We start from the raw sequence: 19,573 nt of genomic DNA, 5'->3' as shown, positions 1-19,573 counted from the left end.
AAACTTAACTTTTAGGAATTTTCTTTCTAGCTGCAGCACTTGATTTCCATGTATTTGTGGTACAAACAACCCGGCTTAAACAGTCGAACTCCAAAGAACTTGAAAGAACTCGTTATTTTTGAACGCAAAATGAAGAAACCAACGAAATGTAGAACTGGCGTGCTCAGCCAATCTGGAGCGAGTATTTTCGCCGCTCGACCTATCAGAAGTAAGTAATCTTGCCCTCAGGGAAAGGAAAATTAAGAAAAATTGCCCTCTGTTACAACAAATCAGCATTCAAAAAAAAAATTGCCCTCTGTATTACATTGTTGTTGTTATTGTTGATGGGCAGTTTGCTGCATATGCAATAAATATATATATAACTGCAGAAAGGATGAGAAACTGGTTAGGTTATTACGTTCATACGCAAAGCAGATTTCTATAAATGCTATGATAAAAATTGGAGCTCCGCTTTTATTATTACTATCTACCAAGCTCTCTACCAAGACAGGACAAAGATCTTTCTTGTATAGAGGAGTACATGCCTGGAACTCCCGGCTTATCTGTTGGCGCTAGGGCATATAGTTTAGACAAGTTAAAAAAAATTTAAGTCAGGGATAATTTATAGGTTTTTTCCCCTTTTTATTTAATGTTATATCTGTTCAATTCCCTTGTAACTTGATTTGTCTCTCTTTAATGCTCCCAACCCATGAAATCAGACAGAACAACAGGGGGATGAAGAACTCGAATTGCTTTATAAATGTTCATACAGGTTGAGTTGCTAGGCAACGAGAGTGTTAAGCCTGTTGTGGGGTCAAATCCCCAAGCCATTTAGAGGTCCTAATCCTCTCTAAGGTCCAATCACCAGGCCACCGAGAGGTCCTTATCCTCTTACGGGGTCCTAATCCTTAGGCCATTTAGAGGTTGTAATCCTCTCACGGGGTTTTAATCCCCAGGCCATTTAGAGGTCCTAATCCTCTTGAAAACTTAGCATGAACTCATTGTTACCATGGTAACAAAGCTATCCTGGGGTCCCATTCTACCAAGACAACTGACCATATGAGTCTATGGGGCAAAGGGTGACCTGTGTGGAGCACTTCATCCCCACCCAAATTTATTGGATAACAAATGCCGTATTGCAGAAGAAAACAATCATAACCTGGGAAAGTATAAATTAGGAAATAAATATTATTACAAGATAAGATTCGAAAATGTAAAACAAGAGACTCATGAATAAGATAGAAAAATAATCAGACGACGTGCCTGTAAAAGGCGGCACTGTGCTTATTAAATAACTGTAACAATGGTAAACTCTAATCTCAATGGGCAGACAGGCTGCACAAGTCCAGTCCAGCACTAAGCCTAATATAATCTCAACTTTTGTTCCAAAGCCTTTAATGGGCAGACATATTGCATAAGGCCACAGCAGCGCTGGGCTATATAACTACTGAAGTCGGAACAAAGGAGTGTGGACATGAATATGAAGCTGGCAACATGCCTGGTACTATATCAAATAATGCCAGATAAAGTGATTACTTGGAATAGATCAAGACTACTAACGTAAGTGGCAAATATACTAAAAAGTCAAGGGGGTGGGTGGGTGGTAGTTTGTGAAAGTAACAGTTGAAATGGAGAAGAATTGTGAACTTTACATGTGGGAAGGCGAGAGAAGTCTATGTTTTGATTGACAGCGACACTTCCTGCATTGTGATTGGCTTACTTATGACACAGCATGTCAAATGCACGAGGTCGAATTGACCTTTAGAGTTAAACACAGTGGTCATTGTCTTGTTAGCACTTTGCGTGACTGATACAGATGGTTTCATGGTTGTCACATTAACTTCAATTTATATTACATATAAATTGGCTTAAATTTCTCATTTAATTCTATATTTTATATTTATCGAGGGCCACCCTAATTATGTTGTGTTAGCTTTTCTGGTGTTACCCTCGTTAAATATTGTCTTTATTATTATCATTATATTATTATTATACCGCGATGATTAAGTTTTGCCTGTTGAGAAATGCAGGAAACACAGGGAAGCAGAGAAAACTAAGGTGAGGAACAAGGGGGTGAAGGAATTTCCTCTTCACAAAGGAGTGGATATAAGGATCACCAATAATGCTCTACCAGAAACCCTCAGGTGAAAATCATACAGGAAGAGAACTGAATGGAGGAAATCATTACAACACGACGATACAAAAACTTAAGATAATACTGAGTAGGAGGAAAATACCTTTGTTAGAGATCTGTATTTTCGTGCCTCTACAAAGGCTTGGTTATGGGTGTTTGGATGCATTCGGACTATCAGAAAACTACATAGACCCCATAGGATCACTATACGAGCATTATATATCACTCTAGAAGAGCGGAAAAAGTATTGGAAGGTGGTAACTCCGGGAAGCTCACTGTGGCAGAATTAAATAAGTATTTAGACCACCACAATCTACCATTGAGAGGCAAGAAGGCTGACAGGGTGAGATCCATAGTGCTACATCTTGCTGCTGATGTTCTACTTCAAGCTTGCTGAAGATGAAGAGGATGGCGAAGAGGAGGACATTTTTTTGCCGAAATTATTTTTGCCGCTCTTTGGTTCTCATACTCTTTGACCATCCAGATCTTGCACAAAGGCGCAACGAGTTGTTTTAGAAAAATAAAAGAGCACTGAGAAAGATCTAAAAGATCAACGATAGGAAGCTCACACGTGCAGTAACTTCGAAAACCAAATTGTGAATCCAGAAGCAACTCGAGCTGCGAGAGGACGTCGTCAAAAGTTAGGTGTACTTGTTGCTCAATAATTATTCAGACAACAGCAAGAACTTATAATGTACAATAATAGGATCGTTCAAATAACGAACTACCCTAGGGAAGCGGCGAAACCTTCGCATTTTTAATTTCTAAAGGTCGGGAAAAAACAGAAGAAATACTGAGGTTAAAGATTGCAGTCAGAGATGGAGAGATGGAAGAGGCCGTTGTTTTCAAGCAATGGCTGCTAAGGTCGTCCAGCCCAAATAATAGCTGCTAGAGGTAGTTCTAACAAGATCCTCCGAAACAGGGCAGATAGAGTAACCACCTCCAGATTAAAGCTTTGAGAGAACATATTGAGTCAACGTAATGCGCAGATAAAAATTTCTTGGATTAATATTTGCGCAATACAACCCAAAGCAATATTAATATTAACATAATCAGCAATACGAACACAATTGGGTGGGACAACAACATGACCGACCTGAACAGAGGAAGAACTGGATTCATCCCCTACAAAGAGAGAGGAAAGACATGCCCAACCAAATTTCTCTTTGCCAATCGGAACGGTTTGCTAATCCAAAGGCTACTTGGAATACACAGAACACAGAGCGCATATGGTTTTCTTACACGAGCCAAGCCCAGTGGCTGGATATGATCAGAATAAAGACCATATCTGCCTTTAATGGGACGTTTGATCGATAAAGGGGCAGCTTCTGACCCTTTGGAGGAGGAGGATTCCATGCCGCTGATATATACTAATCTCATCGATACTTCAAATTCAGATGAGCCCGGCCCGAGCTACGTTGTGACAAGTTTGGGGAATCTCTCTTAGAAACACATGAAGTCGCCAAGTTATGTCGCTAGTACAACTTCGTGTCACCGTTGTTGAGCATTCATTCATTAAAGACGGCAACATTAAACTGAAAGCGAAGCGGCCTGCAAGCCAACATTGTGCAAGAGATGTATATCACTGTGAAGCTGATATCGTACAAACGAATTACTGGCCTACTGTGAACTAGATCTGTTACAATCTGCTGTATGCAGAATTTCCAATTTAAGGAATATTTATGAATGTACTTTTGGTCAAAAAACAACCACGATCACCATAACATTACAACGCCCTTGAGTTTGTTACTGAAACACGAGACTTAAAAATTAATCAAGTTTGTCATTTGTTAATGGGTTACGTATGCAAACGTACAATGCTGCTTATAAATATGACTCTCTTTGGAACCATTCTTAACTCACGCGAGATTGTTTCCACTAAAGTGCGGATTCAAGGATTACGATATCAAACAAATAATCCAGCTGGACTGGTTTGACTTTGCCAGGATCACTGTTGAATGCTTTAAACTGGTGCAGCCAAACGACGTCAGCCTAACAAGAGTCTGATTCCATCTGGGAAAGGCTTCAAGCGGGAATTTTTAGTTCAATTACTGCCCGTAAGTTAAATATGTCCATTTGTTCCTATAGCAAATGACATAACAGTAGCCAATTAATGATAGGAATTGCCTGAATTAATACAGTTGCCTTGTTCAGGCTATTAAAGAACTAAGAGCGAAGACACTGCGATCATGCCAGACAGTTTTGACTGACTGCTACTGCGATTTGTTTATCTCTTAAACGTGTTACATTTTTCAAGAAAATCATTATGTTGTAAGAAACATACATATACCTAAAGTTTCTATCAACAGGATATGGCTGTGAAGCCTCCACGATAATGTTTACGAAATGTCAACTGATCGAAAAAAAGCCATGCCAATTACTAGAGAACATTTACCTTGCAAGATTAGGAACTTAATGCCACTCAGTGATGTCTTCGCCATCGAGATGGCCATTTTCATTTCACTCAGGAGGGTGGGCGCCGAAAATCACGGAATATGTTAACTAGAGTAACGCCGAGAACGTCCAGAGGAAACGGCACCCCAAACTTCAGGATTACAGAATCAACAATGGACTTTAAAGTGAATCTCTTTAGACAATCGCGTTTGACTACGTGTCAGTGCCATAAAACTGGCTTTTTCAAATTCTTCAATAAGCAACATAAAAATCAGAAGGAACAACACTGCGAAATTCAACCTCACCTGGGGTTTTGAAAGGTTACGAAATTTATTAGCAGCTTGTCTTACCTTGCCTTAGCTGACTTATTCAGTTTTCCATACTTCTCTTTACTGATCAGCAAAGAATATTGGTATCCTTTTATTAGACAAAATTGTCCGAACATCCATGCATGTTGTTATTTGCCAAATTGTCTGGTCTTCTGTGTAAGATATCGGTCGATATATACTCGGCACAAACCATGCACTTGACGGAAAAAGGAGATCCCCACTTTTTACTAATTATTAGAAAAGGAAGTGGTAGAACTTTACACGACAATTCGTGCTCATCGAACAGTAATGCATCAAACTAATGCACTACCCTTAGTGACAGTGTTAAGATGAACAATTGCATTTCAGTGAAGCAACAGTATAAGAAGAAATGTTACGAAACATCCCTTAGCGACACGGAATTTCCATTAAAAGCCATGAGAATTCTTCCTTTAATTGATTTAAAGAGTTCCATCGATTCACATTGATCCAAGTCAACGTTTTTCCCTTTCTCATCAATCACAAAAATCAAATTTCCTTCACGGAGTCCGCCATTTAAGTTAAAGCAGCTAAATTTAACAATCGATTAACAAGCAATCGAGCCGGACAACACGAAAGTCCTCCAAATGGTCAGTTGGCAGCCATTATCCTTTTTATATACAACAAATCAATTGTTAAACGCATCCATCAAGTATATCACCTCGCGGCGCCAACACAGATCCAAGGTTTCTTTGTATTGAGAGAGAAAAAGCATAAGAAACGACGAACAAAACAACTTGAACTACACATGGCCTTATAAAGAATTAGGAAGACTTTCTCTTCAGCACAGAGGTACTATGATATCGAATGCTCTCCCCGGCAAAGTCAAGAACTGTGATAACGTCGACACCTTCAAAAAACGCTTACAAAACCATCAATGACTTTAGCTTCGATAAAGAGGGCTCCCTCCTTATGAACAAGAATGACTCCTTTTATTATTCTTGACTCCATTTTTATTCTCAATAATCCATCTCCTTTTAGTCTTCTTAATCATACATACGTAATACACATTCGCTCACATGTTGTAACACATTTTTTGTCATTATTTTCTTCCTGTAAATTCGTTAGTTTACTTTAGGCAGGTCCACATCAGCCTGCGTTATCAAATAAAGTGTATGTATGTTTATACGTATGTATGTACAGCATCGAATACAAAAAAGCCTGTTTGAATCGAACAATTCTACTAGTGACAACTAAACATTTTTTTCGTCTGCAGAAGTAACAATTTTCTTCCTTTTGCATATGTTGCTGTTTTTGTTGTTTTGGCTATTCCACTGGTTACTCAGTGAAGTTTTCATGACGTCTCACATTTTCACTTGAATTATCCACGCACCTCTTTCACCCCAATTTTTTTTAACCCTTATAATCTTTTTACTCATGGTCAGCTAAACAGTAGCTAAAAGCATCTTTACTGCCTCTACGCGAAAAGCTACTAGTCCCACAAGTTCATGCACAAACTGCAGGTTTTATATTAAGCGAAGCATGCGGCCTCGGTCGCAATTGAGACAAATTATTTATACTCCTAAAGTGAAGAACATTTACTTTCAGCAAGAAATAAGTAATAAAAAATGCCTTCAAAAGCACAGCGAATGCACCTTCGCGCAGTGGAATACACGCTTCTGCAAAATCTAATTTGTGCACATTAAATTGGCATCATTCCACCTTCTTCGTTCTAGAAGATCTCCTCTCACAAAACGGGAGACTGTGGTTCTAAAAATATCAAAATATAAAACATTCATTAGAATTCTAGCAGTCATACTAGAATTTACCCATAGATTGAACAGAACATATAATTACCACATAATTGCGATTGTATCGATCGATAGAAGCCTCTGTTTACGCTCCAGTATAAAGTAAAGTATTTGCTATGGGCATGCCGCAAAACATGCTTGCTTTCTCTGGTAAAAACGTCATTCGCAAAAAAAAAAAATACTATGCTGAAGACAAACTAACAGGATCGACTCGCAACTTATTTCCCAAGTGATTAATTTTCACGAAATCAAGAATGGATGAGCTAGTGAATGATTTGATTCACACGCAAGAGAATCAGCTATCTTGAAACGTGACAGACGGAAAAAGTGAACACCGGGAAAATTCTCTTTCTAAAATCAGGTTTAACACGTAGCGAAGGACCTTCTCAGTAAAAACCTGAAGTTGGCAATTTTGAAGTAAGTTTAAAATAAAATCATTGGCGGCCATGAGACTATTGTTGTTTAACACACACATATATACTTTAATCGGTATCTTGAATGACTTTGACTTGTTACAGGAGTTTTCATGACCTCTCACATAATAATCGACGCACCTCTTCCACCTCACATTTAATGATCTTTTTACTCACGATCATTCCCTCGGCTAAACAGTGGCTAAAAACATCTTCATTGCCTCTAGTATTCCAAAGGATTAATCTGACTACACGGAAAGCCACTAGTCCTACAAGTTCATGCACAAACCGCAAGTTTTAATGCGGCCTCGGTCACAATTAAGACAAATTATTTTATACTCCTAAAGGGAGGAACATTTATTTTCAGTTAGAAGTAATAAATGTGCTTCAAAAGCACAGTCAATGGACCTTCGCGCAGTGGACTAGACGCGGTTGTCTTCTGGCCATGACCTTTTCATTCCATATTAAATTGCTATCATTCCAACCTTCTTCGTTCTAGAAGATCTCCATTCACGAAACGTGCCACTGTGGTTCTAAAAGTATCAAAATATAAAACATTTATAAGGATTCTAGCAGACATACTAGAATTTAGCTATAGATTGAACCCAAAGAGAAACAGAAGATATAATTACCACATAATTGCGTTTGTATCGATCGATAGAAGTCTCTGTTTACGCTCCAGTATATAGTCAAGTATTTGCTCTGGGCATGCCGCAAAACATGCTTGCTTTCTCTGGTAAAAACGTCATTCGAACAAAAAATACTATGCTGAAGACAAACTAACAGCATCGACTCGCAAGTTATTTCCCCAGTGATTAATTTTTAGGAAATCAAGAATGGATGAGCTAGTGAATTATTTGGTCTATTTGATTCACACGCTAGTGCATCAGTTATCTTGAAACGTGACAGACGGAAAAATTAAGACCGAGAAAATTCCCTTTTTAAAATTAGGTAACACGTAGCGAAGGACTTTCACAGTAAAAACCTGAAAATTAAATCATTTGCGAATTGCGGCCATGAGCCTATTGTTGTTTAACACACACATATATACTTTAATCGGTATCTTGAAGACTAATTCACTGGTTATCAAATTGGAGTTTTCATGACCTCTCACATTTCCACTTGAATAATCCACGCACCTCTTCCACCTCACATTTAATCATCTTTTTACTACTGATCAGTCCCTCGGCTAAACATTGGCTAAAAACATCTTCACTGCCGCTAGTACTCCAAAGGATTAATCTGACTACACGGAAAGCCACTAGTCGTACAACTTCATGCACAAACTGCAAGTTTTAATGCGGCCTCGGTCACAATTAAGACAAATTATTTTATACTCCTAAAGGGAGAAACATTTATTTTCAGTTAAAAGTAATAAATCTGCTTCAAAAGCACAGTCAATGTACCTTCGCGCAGAGAAGTAGACGCGGTTGTCTTCTGGCCATGACCTCATGTCAGTTTTTGCATAAATTGCTATCATTTCAACCTTCTTCCCTCTAGAAGATCTCCGCTCGCGAAACGAGTCACAATAGTTCTAAAAATATCAAAATTCAAAACAATTATAAAGATTCTCGCGGTCATACTAGAATTTAGCAATAGGTTGAACCAAAAAGAAACAGAACGTATAATTACTACGAAATAAAGAATGGATGAGCTAGTGAATGATTTGATTCACACGCAAGTGTATCAGCTATCTTTAAACGTGACAGACGGACAAATGAAAACCGAAAAAAATTATTCTTTTATAATTAGGGAACACGTAGCGAAGGACGTTCACAATAAAAACCTGAGGTTGGTAATCTGGAAGAAAGTTAAAAATTTAAATCATTTGCCGCCATTAGCCTACTGTTGTTTAACACACACAATCCACGACCCTCTTTCACCTCTTTTTTTTTTGTTAGTTTAATAATCTTTTTACTCATGATCAGTCCCTCGGCTAAGCAGTGGCTAAAAACATCTTCTCTGCCTGCCACGGAAAGCCACTAGTCCTACAAGTTCATGCACAAACCGCAGGTCAGTTTATATTAAGCGAGGCATGTGGCCTCCGTCGCAATTAACACAAATTATTTGGTACTCGTAAAAGGAATAACATTGAGTTTCAGTTAGGAGCAATAAAAAATGCCTTCAAAAGCACAACGAATGCACCTTCGCGCAGTGGAAAACGTGCGGTTGTCTTCTGCATGACCTTTTTGTATAAATTGGCATCATTCCACAGAAGCCTTTCTTCGTTCTAGAAGATCTCACCAATAGCGAATCCATTCACGAAATGAGCCACTGTAGTTCTAAAACTATTAAAATTTAAATTCTACCGGTCAATTGCAAGTACAAGAATTTAGCTATAGATTAAACCCAAAACAAAACAGAACATATAATTACCACATAACTGATTGTTTGTATCAATCGGTAGAGTCTCTGTTTACGGCTCCAGCATAAAGTCAAGCATTTGCATGCTATGGGCACGCCGCAAAACTTCCTTGCTTTTTTCTACTGAAAATGTCATTATTTCGCAATAAATATTCAACTGGTATATGTTGAATCGATTTACTTAAAGGTGAAAAATTCAAATGGAGCAAAGATTCGACACTGAGCAAAGTCTATTGCAATAACAGGATTAGTGAAACATCGATTCAGTTCCATTCATTTCCTTTTGAAATAGTAAATGCGGCAAAACTCAAAAGCCGTTCCAGAACACAACGTTTTATCGAATCTATCTGTCGCATATGTCATTATTAAAAATGATTCAAACACGATCAGAGATTCTGTTACTGGTTCAGCGTAGTCACCGCCTCAGTGAAATCCTAAATTGTAGTCACTTTCGTAGATATGTATTAACGATACTGCAAAACATTTCCACATGGTGCAATTGATTTGTTTTATTTATTTGTGCGAAAAATAAATATCCAATTTTCGCCTATTCTTTACCGTGACCCAATGAAGCGTCACAAATACTATGTTGTTCCCTCTCACCTTGTTTATATAGGAAAATGTATTCAAATTGTCTTGATCACTAAAAAACTTCTGGTGGTTTGAAGTCCACTATCCTTGATCTAAAGTTTTGAGTTCTGAAAAGTCTTTTGATTCGTAGGGGTCTTAGGGTTGAACGAACTGTAATACATGAGAACTCCTCCTTTAAACAACTACAGCGATACGCCACACTGACCTTCTCTGCAGGTTCATGCAAACAGCTAATCTTCTCTGAAGGCTGATGTTTCTTGCTGGGATTAGAATCTTTGTTCCTCGATCGCAGACTGAAGACCACATGAAATGCTTTCAATGTATATAAGTTTTGTCTCCCTACGAATTCAATTTGTTGCGACGAAAAAGTTCCCAAATTTCCCCAAAATTGTCTTCTTGCATTGAAGAAGTCACGGAAATTAACTATGCACCAAACCTTAATTGACCATACCCCGCCTCCTCCCCCCTACTGCGGATCGGTTTTCGCCAGTGGAAGGCGTATGCAAAGCAATAAATCCCAAAGCTGTGGAATACGAGGATCCGGAAATCTGGAAGGCGGAATCCGCAATACAGAATTGGAAACTATTTGAGAGAAACTGCAAAATCTTATTAGCCACTATTAGCAGGGCGGGATCAACGCCAACGCAATTTTAAAAATATGATTATTTGTACTCAGCGCTCTCTCCCCGCTCCACCTCAATCCTCCGAAGTGGCCTTTTTTTGGATTATCCTTTCCACTCACTTAATTTACTCACGTAGTCCCCCCCCCCCCCCCCTTCCCCGATCCCCAAATAAAGGCTTTTTTTTCTACCCTACCCCACTGAAAGTGAACGGTGCCTCGCTTTTCATCTCGCTTCCGAGAACACGACTATGATGGAGTCATTTCATATTTCACAAAACTTTCAAAGCTTTTAGTTCCCGCTAAGACGATGAGACGATGGGGTGGGCACATGTTGCTTTTTAAAGCATCTTCTCAACTGGACCTATTGCGTATTGTCTCACATTATAAGTACGTTCTTCATCTTCCTAAGGGAAAATAAATGAATGTAGTCTTTACCTACATAAACCTGCCAATGTGGTAATTCGAACCTTGCTGACATCTACCCATTTTTCTCCTAAAGGGACATGTCATCCAGTATAATGAAGATTTTTTTATAGTTTAAAACGGCTCTCTGGCTACTCTGGAATAAGATAGAAACGGGATGTTTAATGTAATTCATTCTTCACGTTCCGCAATCTAGTAATTTGTAAAAAGGTAACATGGTACAATTAATAACAATTCTAAAAACAAAACATAAGCATTCTCGATGAACACTTTGCGCCCTCAGAGCAAACTTCGTACAAAAATATTGTTTAAAAAAACCGACACAGAAGCCTAAGAGTAAAGTTGGCAGATGACGTCACAGAATCTTTGCTGAGGAGTCTTGTGGACGTGAGGGATTGTGGAGCCCTTTAAGAGCTTGCAGACGATAAGACGAATTTTTTAAAAGATAGAGTTTTTAAACCAGCAGTCAATGTTTTAGGTGAGAAATATTTAACAACATGTACATTACCTCCCACCCCCTCCTTATGGAGAGAGCTGAAATTTATTTTTACGCCTTTGGTCCATGTTTTCAACGAGATACTGGTTATTAGGTTGGAGGAGTACACTGTCAGATGTCAATCATTCGTAACTTGACCAACAAAATTACCCGCGTGCCGTGAGCGAAAGCCACCGCATAAGTGCTACAATTGTAGGTTACGTAAAAGGAAGGTTTTGTGAAACACGAATTGACTCTCACATCGATATCGAAAGTTAGTTGAGCCGTTAGGCACCATTCACTTGAGTAGTAAAAAGGTAAAAACTAAGGAACAGGAGAGTATCGTCCAAAAACGTGGAGTTTCGAAAGATGGCGGCGCCGCCGCGCTTGGATAGGATAGGGCGTTGAATAGAAATAATCAAATATTAAACATTGGACTATGTCAGCTGGGGCACATGTGCAGAAGAGTCCGGTTGAGACTAATTCGCACACAACTCGTCACTGGATTTTTGCTTTTCCGCCATTGCAAGAGCTTTCAAAAATATCGCCACAGACAGATTCTCAAAATCTGTACTTACTAAAGAACGTTTGTAAAGAAAAATTTGAGCTAATTTTCCGAAGATGAACGCGATTCAAACAGATGAAAACAGCTTCCCGAACCCTCCAGCGGCATTTGAAAAAGTTGGCCCAACCATTTTAAAATGTTTCTTATCAACGTGCGCATGCGCCTGTGGTGACATAGTCTTTTTAGGTCCTCCATCTTGCGTTTACTTTCCACTCGTCAGGCTCTGCTAACACCGTGGATAGTGAAATTTTGTGAGAATATATAAATAATATTGGTCTTTCTTTAAGATATAGTTTTCGAATTCAGGATTCCGGATCCCAGATTCTGGATTCCGATTGTTGGATTCCAGTTCTGGCTTCTGGTTCGGTTCCGTGTTCCGGTTCCAGATTTTCCACCCAGCGGGCGGCTGAAAACCTCTTGTCAAAGCAGTTTTAAAAACGTAGAAAATCGAGGCGGGGAAAACAGAATAGTGTCTGACCAATCAGGGGGCCGAAATTATGTCATGCATTAATTTGCGCTCCGTCCCTAATGGCTTAATTTGGCTGATAATGAATCATATCAAATCGGAGAAAAAAATATCCGCCAAAAGCTGCCTTGTAGTGTTCAACAGAGATATCATTATAAGCAAATGCCATTTCCCGAATTTCGCGAGGTTGACGGTAAAAGAAAATCCTGCTTAAATCTGTAAGTACAGAAATTTTTTTCAACGGACACCCTCTGAACGCGGAAAAAGGTGTCCGCAACTGGAGCTGGCCGCTTACGAGAATGGCTGGCAGGCTAGCTGGAGCTTGCTCAACCAATAATAAACATTAGGAATGAACAACAAATACCACCGCATTAACTGGTTTTATTACTATTACGCGGCAGACCGTCTCTAAAATTGGGTTCGGTACATTCTTCATGGTAGCTATAAATAAATCTGCACATTAATTACGCGGGATGCCCGCAGGGCTTTCGGTCGAGTATCTTTTTTTTCTTCGTTGTAAGGTTTAAGGTTCATTTATTTCACACTATTTACACAACATTAACATAGAAAGTAAAGTAGCTTCGTAGCTTCAAATCTGCACATGAATTTTGCTCGAGTATCTTTTTTTTTCCCTTCGTCGTTACTTCAAACTCTGCTTTGTCCTAGAAGTGATCTATTGTTCTGATTGTCTTCAACAAAAACGGCCCAATCAAAATCTATTATCGGCGCGTATATCACGAGGGATATATAAATACGTATATCACTTTCCATACATTTGTCTGTATAGCGAACCAGCCGTGAACTGCTACTAAAAATAGTTCGCGGGAAAAAATACAGACAAATGTATGGAAAGTTCAAAACACGACTGGACGCTTTCTGGCACAGCTACATCCCTCCAATTTTTTTTTCTTAAAATCCTTTTCCTAGTGTCAAAAATTTCCAATTCATGAATTTTTTCAGAAGCGATGTTTTACTAAAATTATTTGATATCGGATTTCCATACAAACACTGTTATTTCAAGCGTGTTTGCCTACTCGTCAAAATTGCGTCGAAAACCGTGTTAAGGCCTATCAGCGCAGACGGTAAGGTTTGTAATCCATGCTCGTAACAATCACGAGAATTTCCGGTATCTGTCAGATTGCTGTTACCTCGTGGTATCATTAAGAGCTAAGAAAATCGATTGATAACTAATTACTAAAAGGTCGTCATTCTATGCAATCAACGATCTAGACTTCCAACAGGTAATCAGCCATTCATCTCAAAGTTAATGCTTACATCGACCCAAGCATCCCGCGTAACGCTCGAAAAAGCGTCTTGTCTTATAAAAGTAATGAAGAGAAATTATTAAAATATCAAGAAAATTCACCTTCGGTGATCATATCCTTAATTCTCATAACCTCAGGGGTTGAATAAACATTGATATTGCAAGGAGAAATTTAATGCTGATCACCGTTAGGGATTACAGGGTTAAGGCAACCGTTAGACTTCAGACAAAAGAGAGTTTTAAGGCCCGGTTCATACGTCGAACTTTTCATGAGCCGAACCTAATCATTTGGTTCGGCGCATGTAAAGATCGACGTATGAATCAGTTAGGATCGACAGATTTGTATTTGGGTCGACCCGCCGTTCTATTCGACTGCGCCAGTCGAATAGAACGGCAAAAGTTCGACTTCGATTCATACGTCGAACTTTACATGTGCCGAACCAAATGCATACGTTACGCATAAATTAAATAAATTATATCTATACCAGAGATCTGCGGTTTCCATCGACTTGGCATGCGCAAAGGACTTCATTCTGAAAAAGATGGCGGGAAAAGAGGAACGTGCTTGTTCTTCTTGTTTCGAAACAACTAAATAAACTTGTCTGAGATGCGAAAGATTAAAAAAAAAAGAAACTATTGTTGATATATACACGCACTTCAAACCAACAGAAACTTTCCAATACAGGCTATATCAAAGGCGAAGCGTCAAGACTTCTCAGAACAAAATCTTCAAAAACAACATTTGAAGAAAACATTACTTTATTCAAACAGAGATTACGCTACAGAGGTTACCTCGATAACCTTATAGATAAAACTCTCTCAGAAGTCAATTTCAGCGAAAGAAATCGGCACTACAAAACAAACAAAAAAAGCGCAAAAACATTTTGCCGTTTGTTACGGAATATCGCCCTTCTGTGCCTAACCTAAAACCATTCAGATGAGTAAATGGCACTTGATAGAAAATCAGCCTCTGCTAAGAGAGATCTACAAAGACCCTTCCCTACTTTCGTACAGAAAGGGGAGATCTTTGAAAGACGTACTCGTAAGAGCAAATTAGTATTGAAGGTCATATTCTTCCTATCTCGACGAATAGTAGCCGTGTTTGGCCTGTCTTAATAATAATAATAATAATAATATTAATAATTTATTCACTTAATAAAGCGCTTTTAACATTAAAATGATCAAAGGCGCTTTACATGAATTTAAAAATTTTATATAAAAATATAATATTTATAAAGAAATTATAAGAAATATCAATAAAAACTAATACTAAAATAAACTATTGACCACGCCCAATTCCATTTTACCAAACAAGCTTTTCCATGTCAGAACTCATCTTTCCCGCCATTTTGAATCTTGTTGAGAAAAACAACAGCCGCTGACCACGAAAATCTACTTTCTCACTTGAGCTTTAATTAAGTTCGACTTTAGTTAGGTTCGACGTCTGAATCAACTGCCGAACTTAAATTTTTGGGTCGACCTTAATAGGTATTAGGTTCGGTTCATGTAAAGTTCGACGTATGAACCGGGCCTAAGAAGCTACTATGGCGACAGCGACAAAAACGTCATAAAACAATAGTATTTAATAAGAAAAACAATTGCCCTACACGTGAATCGTCGAAACAACAACACAAAATGGCTTGAAGTGACCAAATTCCCTACTGTCTTAAAAGTACAAGGCTTATCGCTGTCAAAATTTTCCAAAGACCGAATCTGTACTATTTCTACACACCAAATTTAAATGACCTCAGGTTTGTATTTTCAAATTAAGTTCGTCCGCTAAAGTTCCCCATATTCTACTAAGTTTTCTGCGGGAATCCCAACACCTGTTACAACTTCATGTGAGCTTGGACATCCTTCGAGAATTTCTCATTTATATTTAGTTTCATTCACAAAGTTTATAAATGTATATAAACGTTAAGAACATTAAAGAAATTGATGGTTTTAAGCGGACACTTTTAAAGAATGTGTTTTATACGAAATGATTTTGAATATATTTTTTTAACAATTTTGAACATATTTTGAATTTCATTAAATTACTGTAAATAAGTTTTCTTTTCTTAATTATTATGTAATAGTTAACATTGTTGCTGAAAGTTCCTGTTGAATGGAGTCTAAATAAAGTATGTATGTATATATGTATGTATCTATGTATCTATGTAAAGTTGCTCCTTTCCACAGCGCACAACCCCCGTGTTGCACCGACGAGTTTAAAATCACTGAAGCCATTTGATATTCGTACTCGTTAAAGGTACTGACTGGTTCAATTTTTTGTAGGTGGAAGAAGAAACCACTCCAGCACAATAAGCAGACTACCAAATGAACATAATAACACGGTTGCTAGTAAAGTAGGAAACCACACTGAGCCATTGCAGTTCAACGCTATCGAGCACCGGATACAGCGTCGACACAGGTCATGGTTCCACTCCTAGTAGAGTAAAGCTTGCACACAGACCTTCTGGGAACTTAGTATAGTGAACTGACATAATGGGTTGAAGTTGGCAATCAGACAGACCAGCAGCATCCTTGGAACATAATGAAAAAGAAAACGTAATAAGTGCTAACAGAGGTGAGACTGCCTTCAAATAAATGTTCTCTTAGTTACTAACTTGCTTAATTGAGATCGTAACCACTAAGTGCCTCAACTGCTTTTCAGAAGTCGGCACGCCTTTTTGACAGTACCCTCTTAGAAGCGAACTTCTTTGTAAGTAGCATATATCTCTGCTCTAAATAATTCTCAAAGTTTAACGCAATTTCTACATTCGCAGAGTTAGTTACATAATCATAGGGTAAACTTTTAAATAGTTTTAAAAATAGATCTGTAACCAGGTTTATTCATGATAGTTAAAACGTTTCTCTGGTTAAAAATATGTTTACGTTAAAAAATCAAATTTTTAAACTACCCAAGGTTGCGGCCAAAACTTCAGCCTTCATCAGGGGAAGTGATAAGAAATTTAAAAAGTAAAATTCTAATCACTATCCCCTGATGAAGGCCGAAGTTTTGACCAAAACGTTGGATTTTTTAAAAAATTGTGTTTTTTATACGTATACATATTTAATTTTTAACCAGAGAAACGTTTTAACTATCATTTCAATAATTCTGTAACACATTTTAATTAGCTGTGAAATTTACTGTTAACCTATAGTGTCCATAACAATTAGGATAAAATCTCGCGGTCTTCATGGCGAGACGTTTTAAGAGGCTGTCCGCGTTAGAACGGATAAGGCAAATTTCGACTCTTCACCGATTTTGCCTATTTTTTTCTACGAACATCAATCATGATATCCCATAATCAAATATCACATTTACTGAGCTCAATGCGTTTTTTTTTTTTTTCGTTGTTGGCGAGACGGTTTACAAGGTGACCCCAAAACTACCCAATTTACCTTAAGTTTGGGGACTCTACAATTTATCTATACATTGCCGGCGCTGGCAAAACGTCATTCCTCGCTCGAAAAGCTTGAATATTTTACAAATTGAAATTCCGTTTGTCAATAACAACTTACATATTCAACTTTTGTTTTCTGTGAAATTTTGACTGTTACAATTTTTTCAAAATACCTCCTGCTAAACTTCAGGATGCATTAAACGTGGCATACATGTAGTTAAAGCCTATTTTCACAAATGTGGGACCTGACTTAGGGTCAAGTCTATTTTAACTCAAAAGTACTAACACCAATCTACTAATGAATGGAATAAACTTTGTGGGCACTCTACGCTGCGTGCCGTACAGAGCTCCGCGATTTCTCTAATATTTACGGATTCACGGATTTGAACATTTTGTTTCGTGGCGGTTTTTTTCATTCGCATCGCATGGCTCTCATGTGTTTGTAAACACACACGAATTTGAAAAGCTCTGAAATAATTCTACCAAAAGTCAAAGATTATTTTCCCGTATTCGCCATTTGTTAACGATTATTTTAAAATAGAGACTAGAACTATTACTACAGGAGCAGAATTGATACAGTTTTGAATTTCCAAACATTTTTCTCCGGGCCGCTCAGTTGCTCCTACACCAAAAAATTATCATGACGTGTAATTCGAAGGCCGTTTACAAATCATTTGCAAACGAAAATGCTTTCTTCCAGGCAACTATCGATATATGTTGTTTATGTTACGTGTTTCAAGCTGCACACAGATACTTTAAACGTTTCGATGCCACCAATATTCGCAGAGAAATTAGTTTTTGAACATTTTGTTTTGGAGCCGTGTACATGCAATGCATTTACGCCGCTCTGCTTCAATGCGCTTGGACTGTATAAACACGCACAAGTTTTAAACACTTTAATATTTCAGGCCACAACCAAGCGTTAAAGAGTTAAAATTTTTGTAAGGGCCAGAATTGTTTTAGTAGGAGCAATATTGACTGAGTTATGATTTTTCAAACATTTTTATCCGAGCGCCAAATAAGCCTGGGAACCCTGTTAAGCAACGACGACGGTAGCAACAACATTTGAACAAAAACAATCGCTCCGCAATTAAATTTTGGTACATTTCTTTGCCGTCCTCCACAAAACAACAACGTGAAATGACCTAATTTAAGGCATTAAGGGACAACATGAACAAACGACGGTGAATTTTTCTTACTCTGTTAACTTGAACGCAACTCCTACCAATTTAGGCAACTTGCTAGCCGTTTCCTAGTCTAATGCGTTTCTGAGCAACAATCAATATAGCTTTTTTCCTCATTTTACATGTTTCAAGCTTTACAAATATACTTCAATCGTTTCGGTAGGACAAATATTCGTGGAGAAACTAATTTTTGAACATTTTGTTTCGGACCAGTTTCGTTCGCACCGCACGGTTCTCATTCAGTTGTGAACACACTTAAAGATCTGTGCCAAGTAACCAAATGAGATTTCCCCGTGTTCTCCTTTTCTTGACGTTTACTTAGCTATAGATTTCAGTAGGAGCAATATTGACTGAGTTGTAAATTTTACACATGTAATGAAGTAAGAGAGAATATAAGTTTAATTCAGGAGTAGACTAACAACGATAAAACTTAATGTCAGGCATCAATTTATTGTTCACCTGCGCTGTGAAGCTTCCTACTGCTTGGAAATCTGCGAAAATAGATCGATAAAAATAGCAAACGGTGGATCTAAGAAAGGAACTTAGGGAGTAATTTCTTCCACTGAATTTGACCTGCTCCTTCCTCCCATCAAAAAGACACTGTTATGCTCGGTTATCATTCGTTGTAAGAAGAAGTAGCGAGGTGAAAGCACTTCAGTGTTTGCCATTACTGATTTCAGTTTCTCAGCTAAACAAATGTCAATCCGATCGAAGCTTTTAGCTTTTGACACAAATAATCGTTTGCTGTTTCTTGCAAGAGACACGAAAACTTAACTTTTAGGAATTTTCTTTCTAGCTGCAGCACTTGATTTCCATGTATTTGTGGTACAAACAACCCGGCTTAAACAGTCGAACTCCAAAGAACTTGAAAGAACTCGTTATTTTTGAACGCAAAATGAAGAAACCAACGAAATGTAGAACTGGCGTGCTCAACTTATTTGGAGCGAGTATTTTCGCCGCTCGACCTATCAGAAGTAAGTAATTTTGCCCTCGGGGAAAGGAAAATTAAGAAAAATTGCCCTCTGCTACAACAAATCAGCATTCAAAAAAAAATTGCCCTCTGTATTACATTGTTGTTGTTATTGTTGATGGGCACTTTGCTGCATATGCAATAAAAATATATATAACTGCAGAAAGGATGAGGAACTGGTTAGGTTATTACGTTCATACGCTTAGCAGATTTCTATAAATGCTATGATAAAAATTGGAGCT

The 19,573-nt window shown here is 38.1% G+C and overlaps 1 protein-coding gene and 1 long non-coding RNA gene across 4 annotated transcripts in view; one reads left to right on the top strand and one right to left on the bottom strand.

Moving 5' to 3' along the window:
* LOC146452409 (uncharacterized) overlaps positions 1-16,354 on the top strand; it is an 87,390-nt gene extending 71,036 nt beyond the window's left edge. For all 3 annotated transcript variants that reach the window (XR_014859761.1, XR_014859760.1, XR_014859759.1), the window contains one exon: positions 16,066-16,354. This is a non-coding gene — a long non-coding RNA (uncharacterized LOC146452409). The remainder of the gene's footprint in view (positions 1-16,065) is intronic.
* Positions 7,433-11,081, bottom strand: LOC146452410 (uncharacterized). The gene is made up of 4 exons (XM_085098038.1): positions 11,035-11,081; positions 10,179-10,368; positions 8,425-8,552; positions 7,433-7,551 (listed from the first exon to the last, which is right to left on the bottom strand). Exons 1-4 carry the CDS (start codon positions 11,079-11,081, stop codon positions 7,494-7,496), a joined length of 423 nt encoding a protein of 140 aa, XP_084954164.1. The 3' UTR covers positions 7,433-7,493.
* Positions 16,355-19,573: the final 3,219 nt, after the last annotated feature.

This window comes from Pavona decussata, unplaced genomic scaffold (assembly GCF_977016875.1).
Source record: "Pavona decussata unplaced genomic scaffold, jaPavDecu1.1 SCAFFOLD_371, whole genome shotgun sequence".
NCBI lineage: Eukaryota > Metazoa > Cnidaria > Anthozoa > Scleractinia > Agariciidae > Pavona > Pavona decussata.
Note: the sequence above shows the minus strand (reverse complement) of the source record. Positions and strands in the feature narration are given on the sequence as shown.

Coding starts and splice junctions, on each gene's coding strand:
- LOC146452410 (XM_085098038.1), bottom strand. CDS start 11,081: ATGGGTAGATGTCAGCAAGGTTCGAATTACCACATTGGCAGGTTTAT. Junction 8,553..10,178: donor TGCATGAACCTGCAGAGAAG/GTCAGTGTGGCG, acceptor TGATATTTTTAG/AACTATTGTGACTCGTTTCG. Junction 7,552..8,424: donor GTCTACTTCTCTGCGCGAAG/GTACATTGACTG, acceptor TGATACTTTTAG/AACCACAGTGGCACGTTTCG.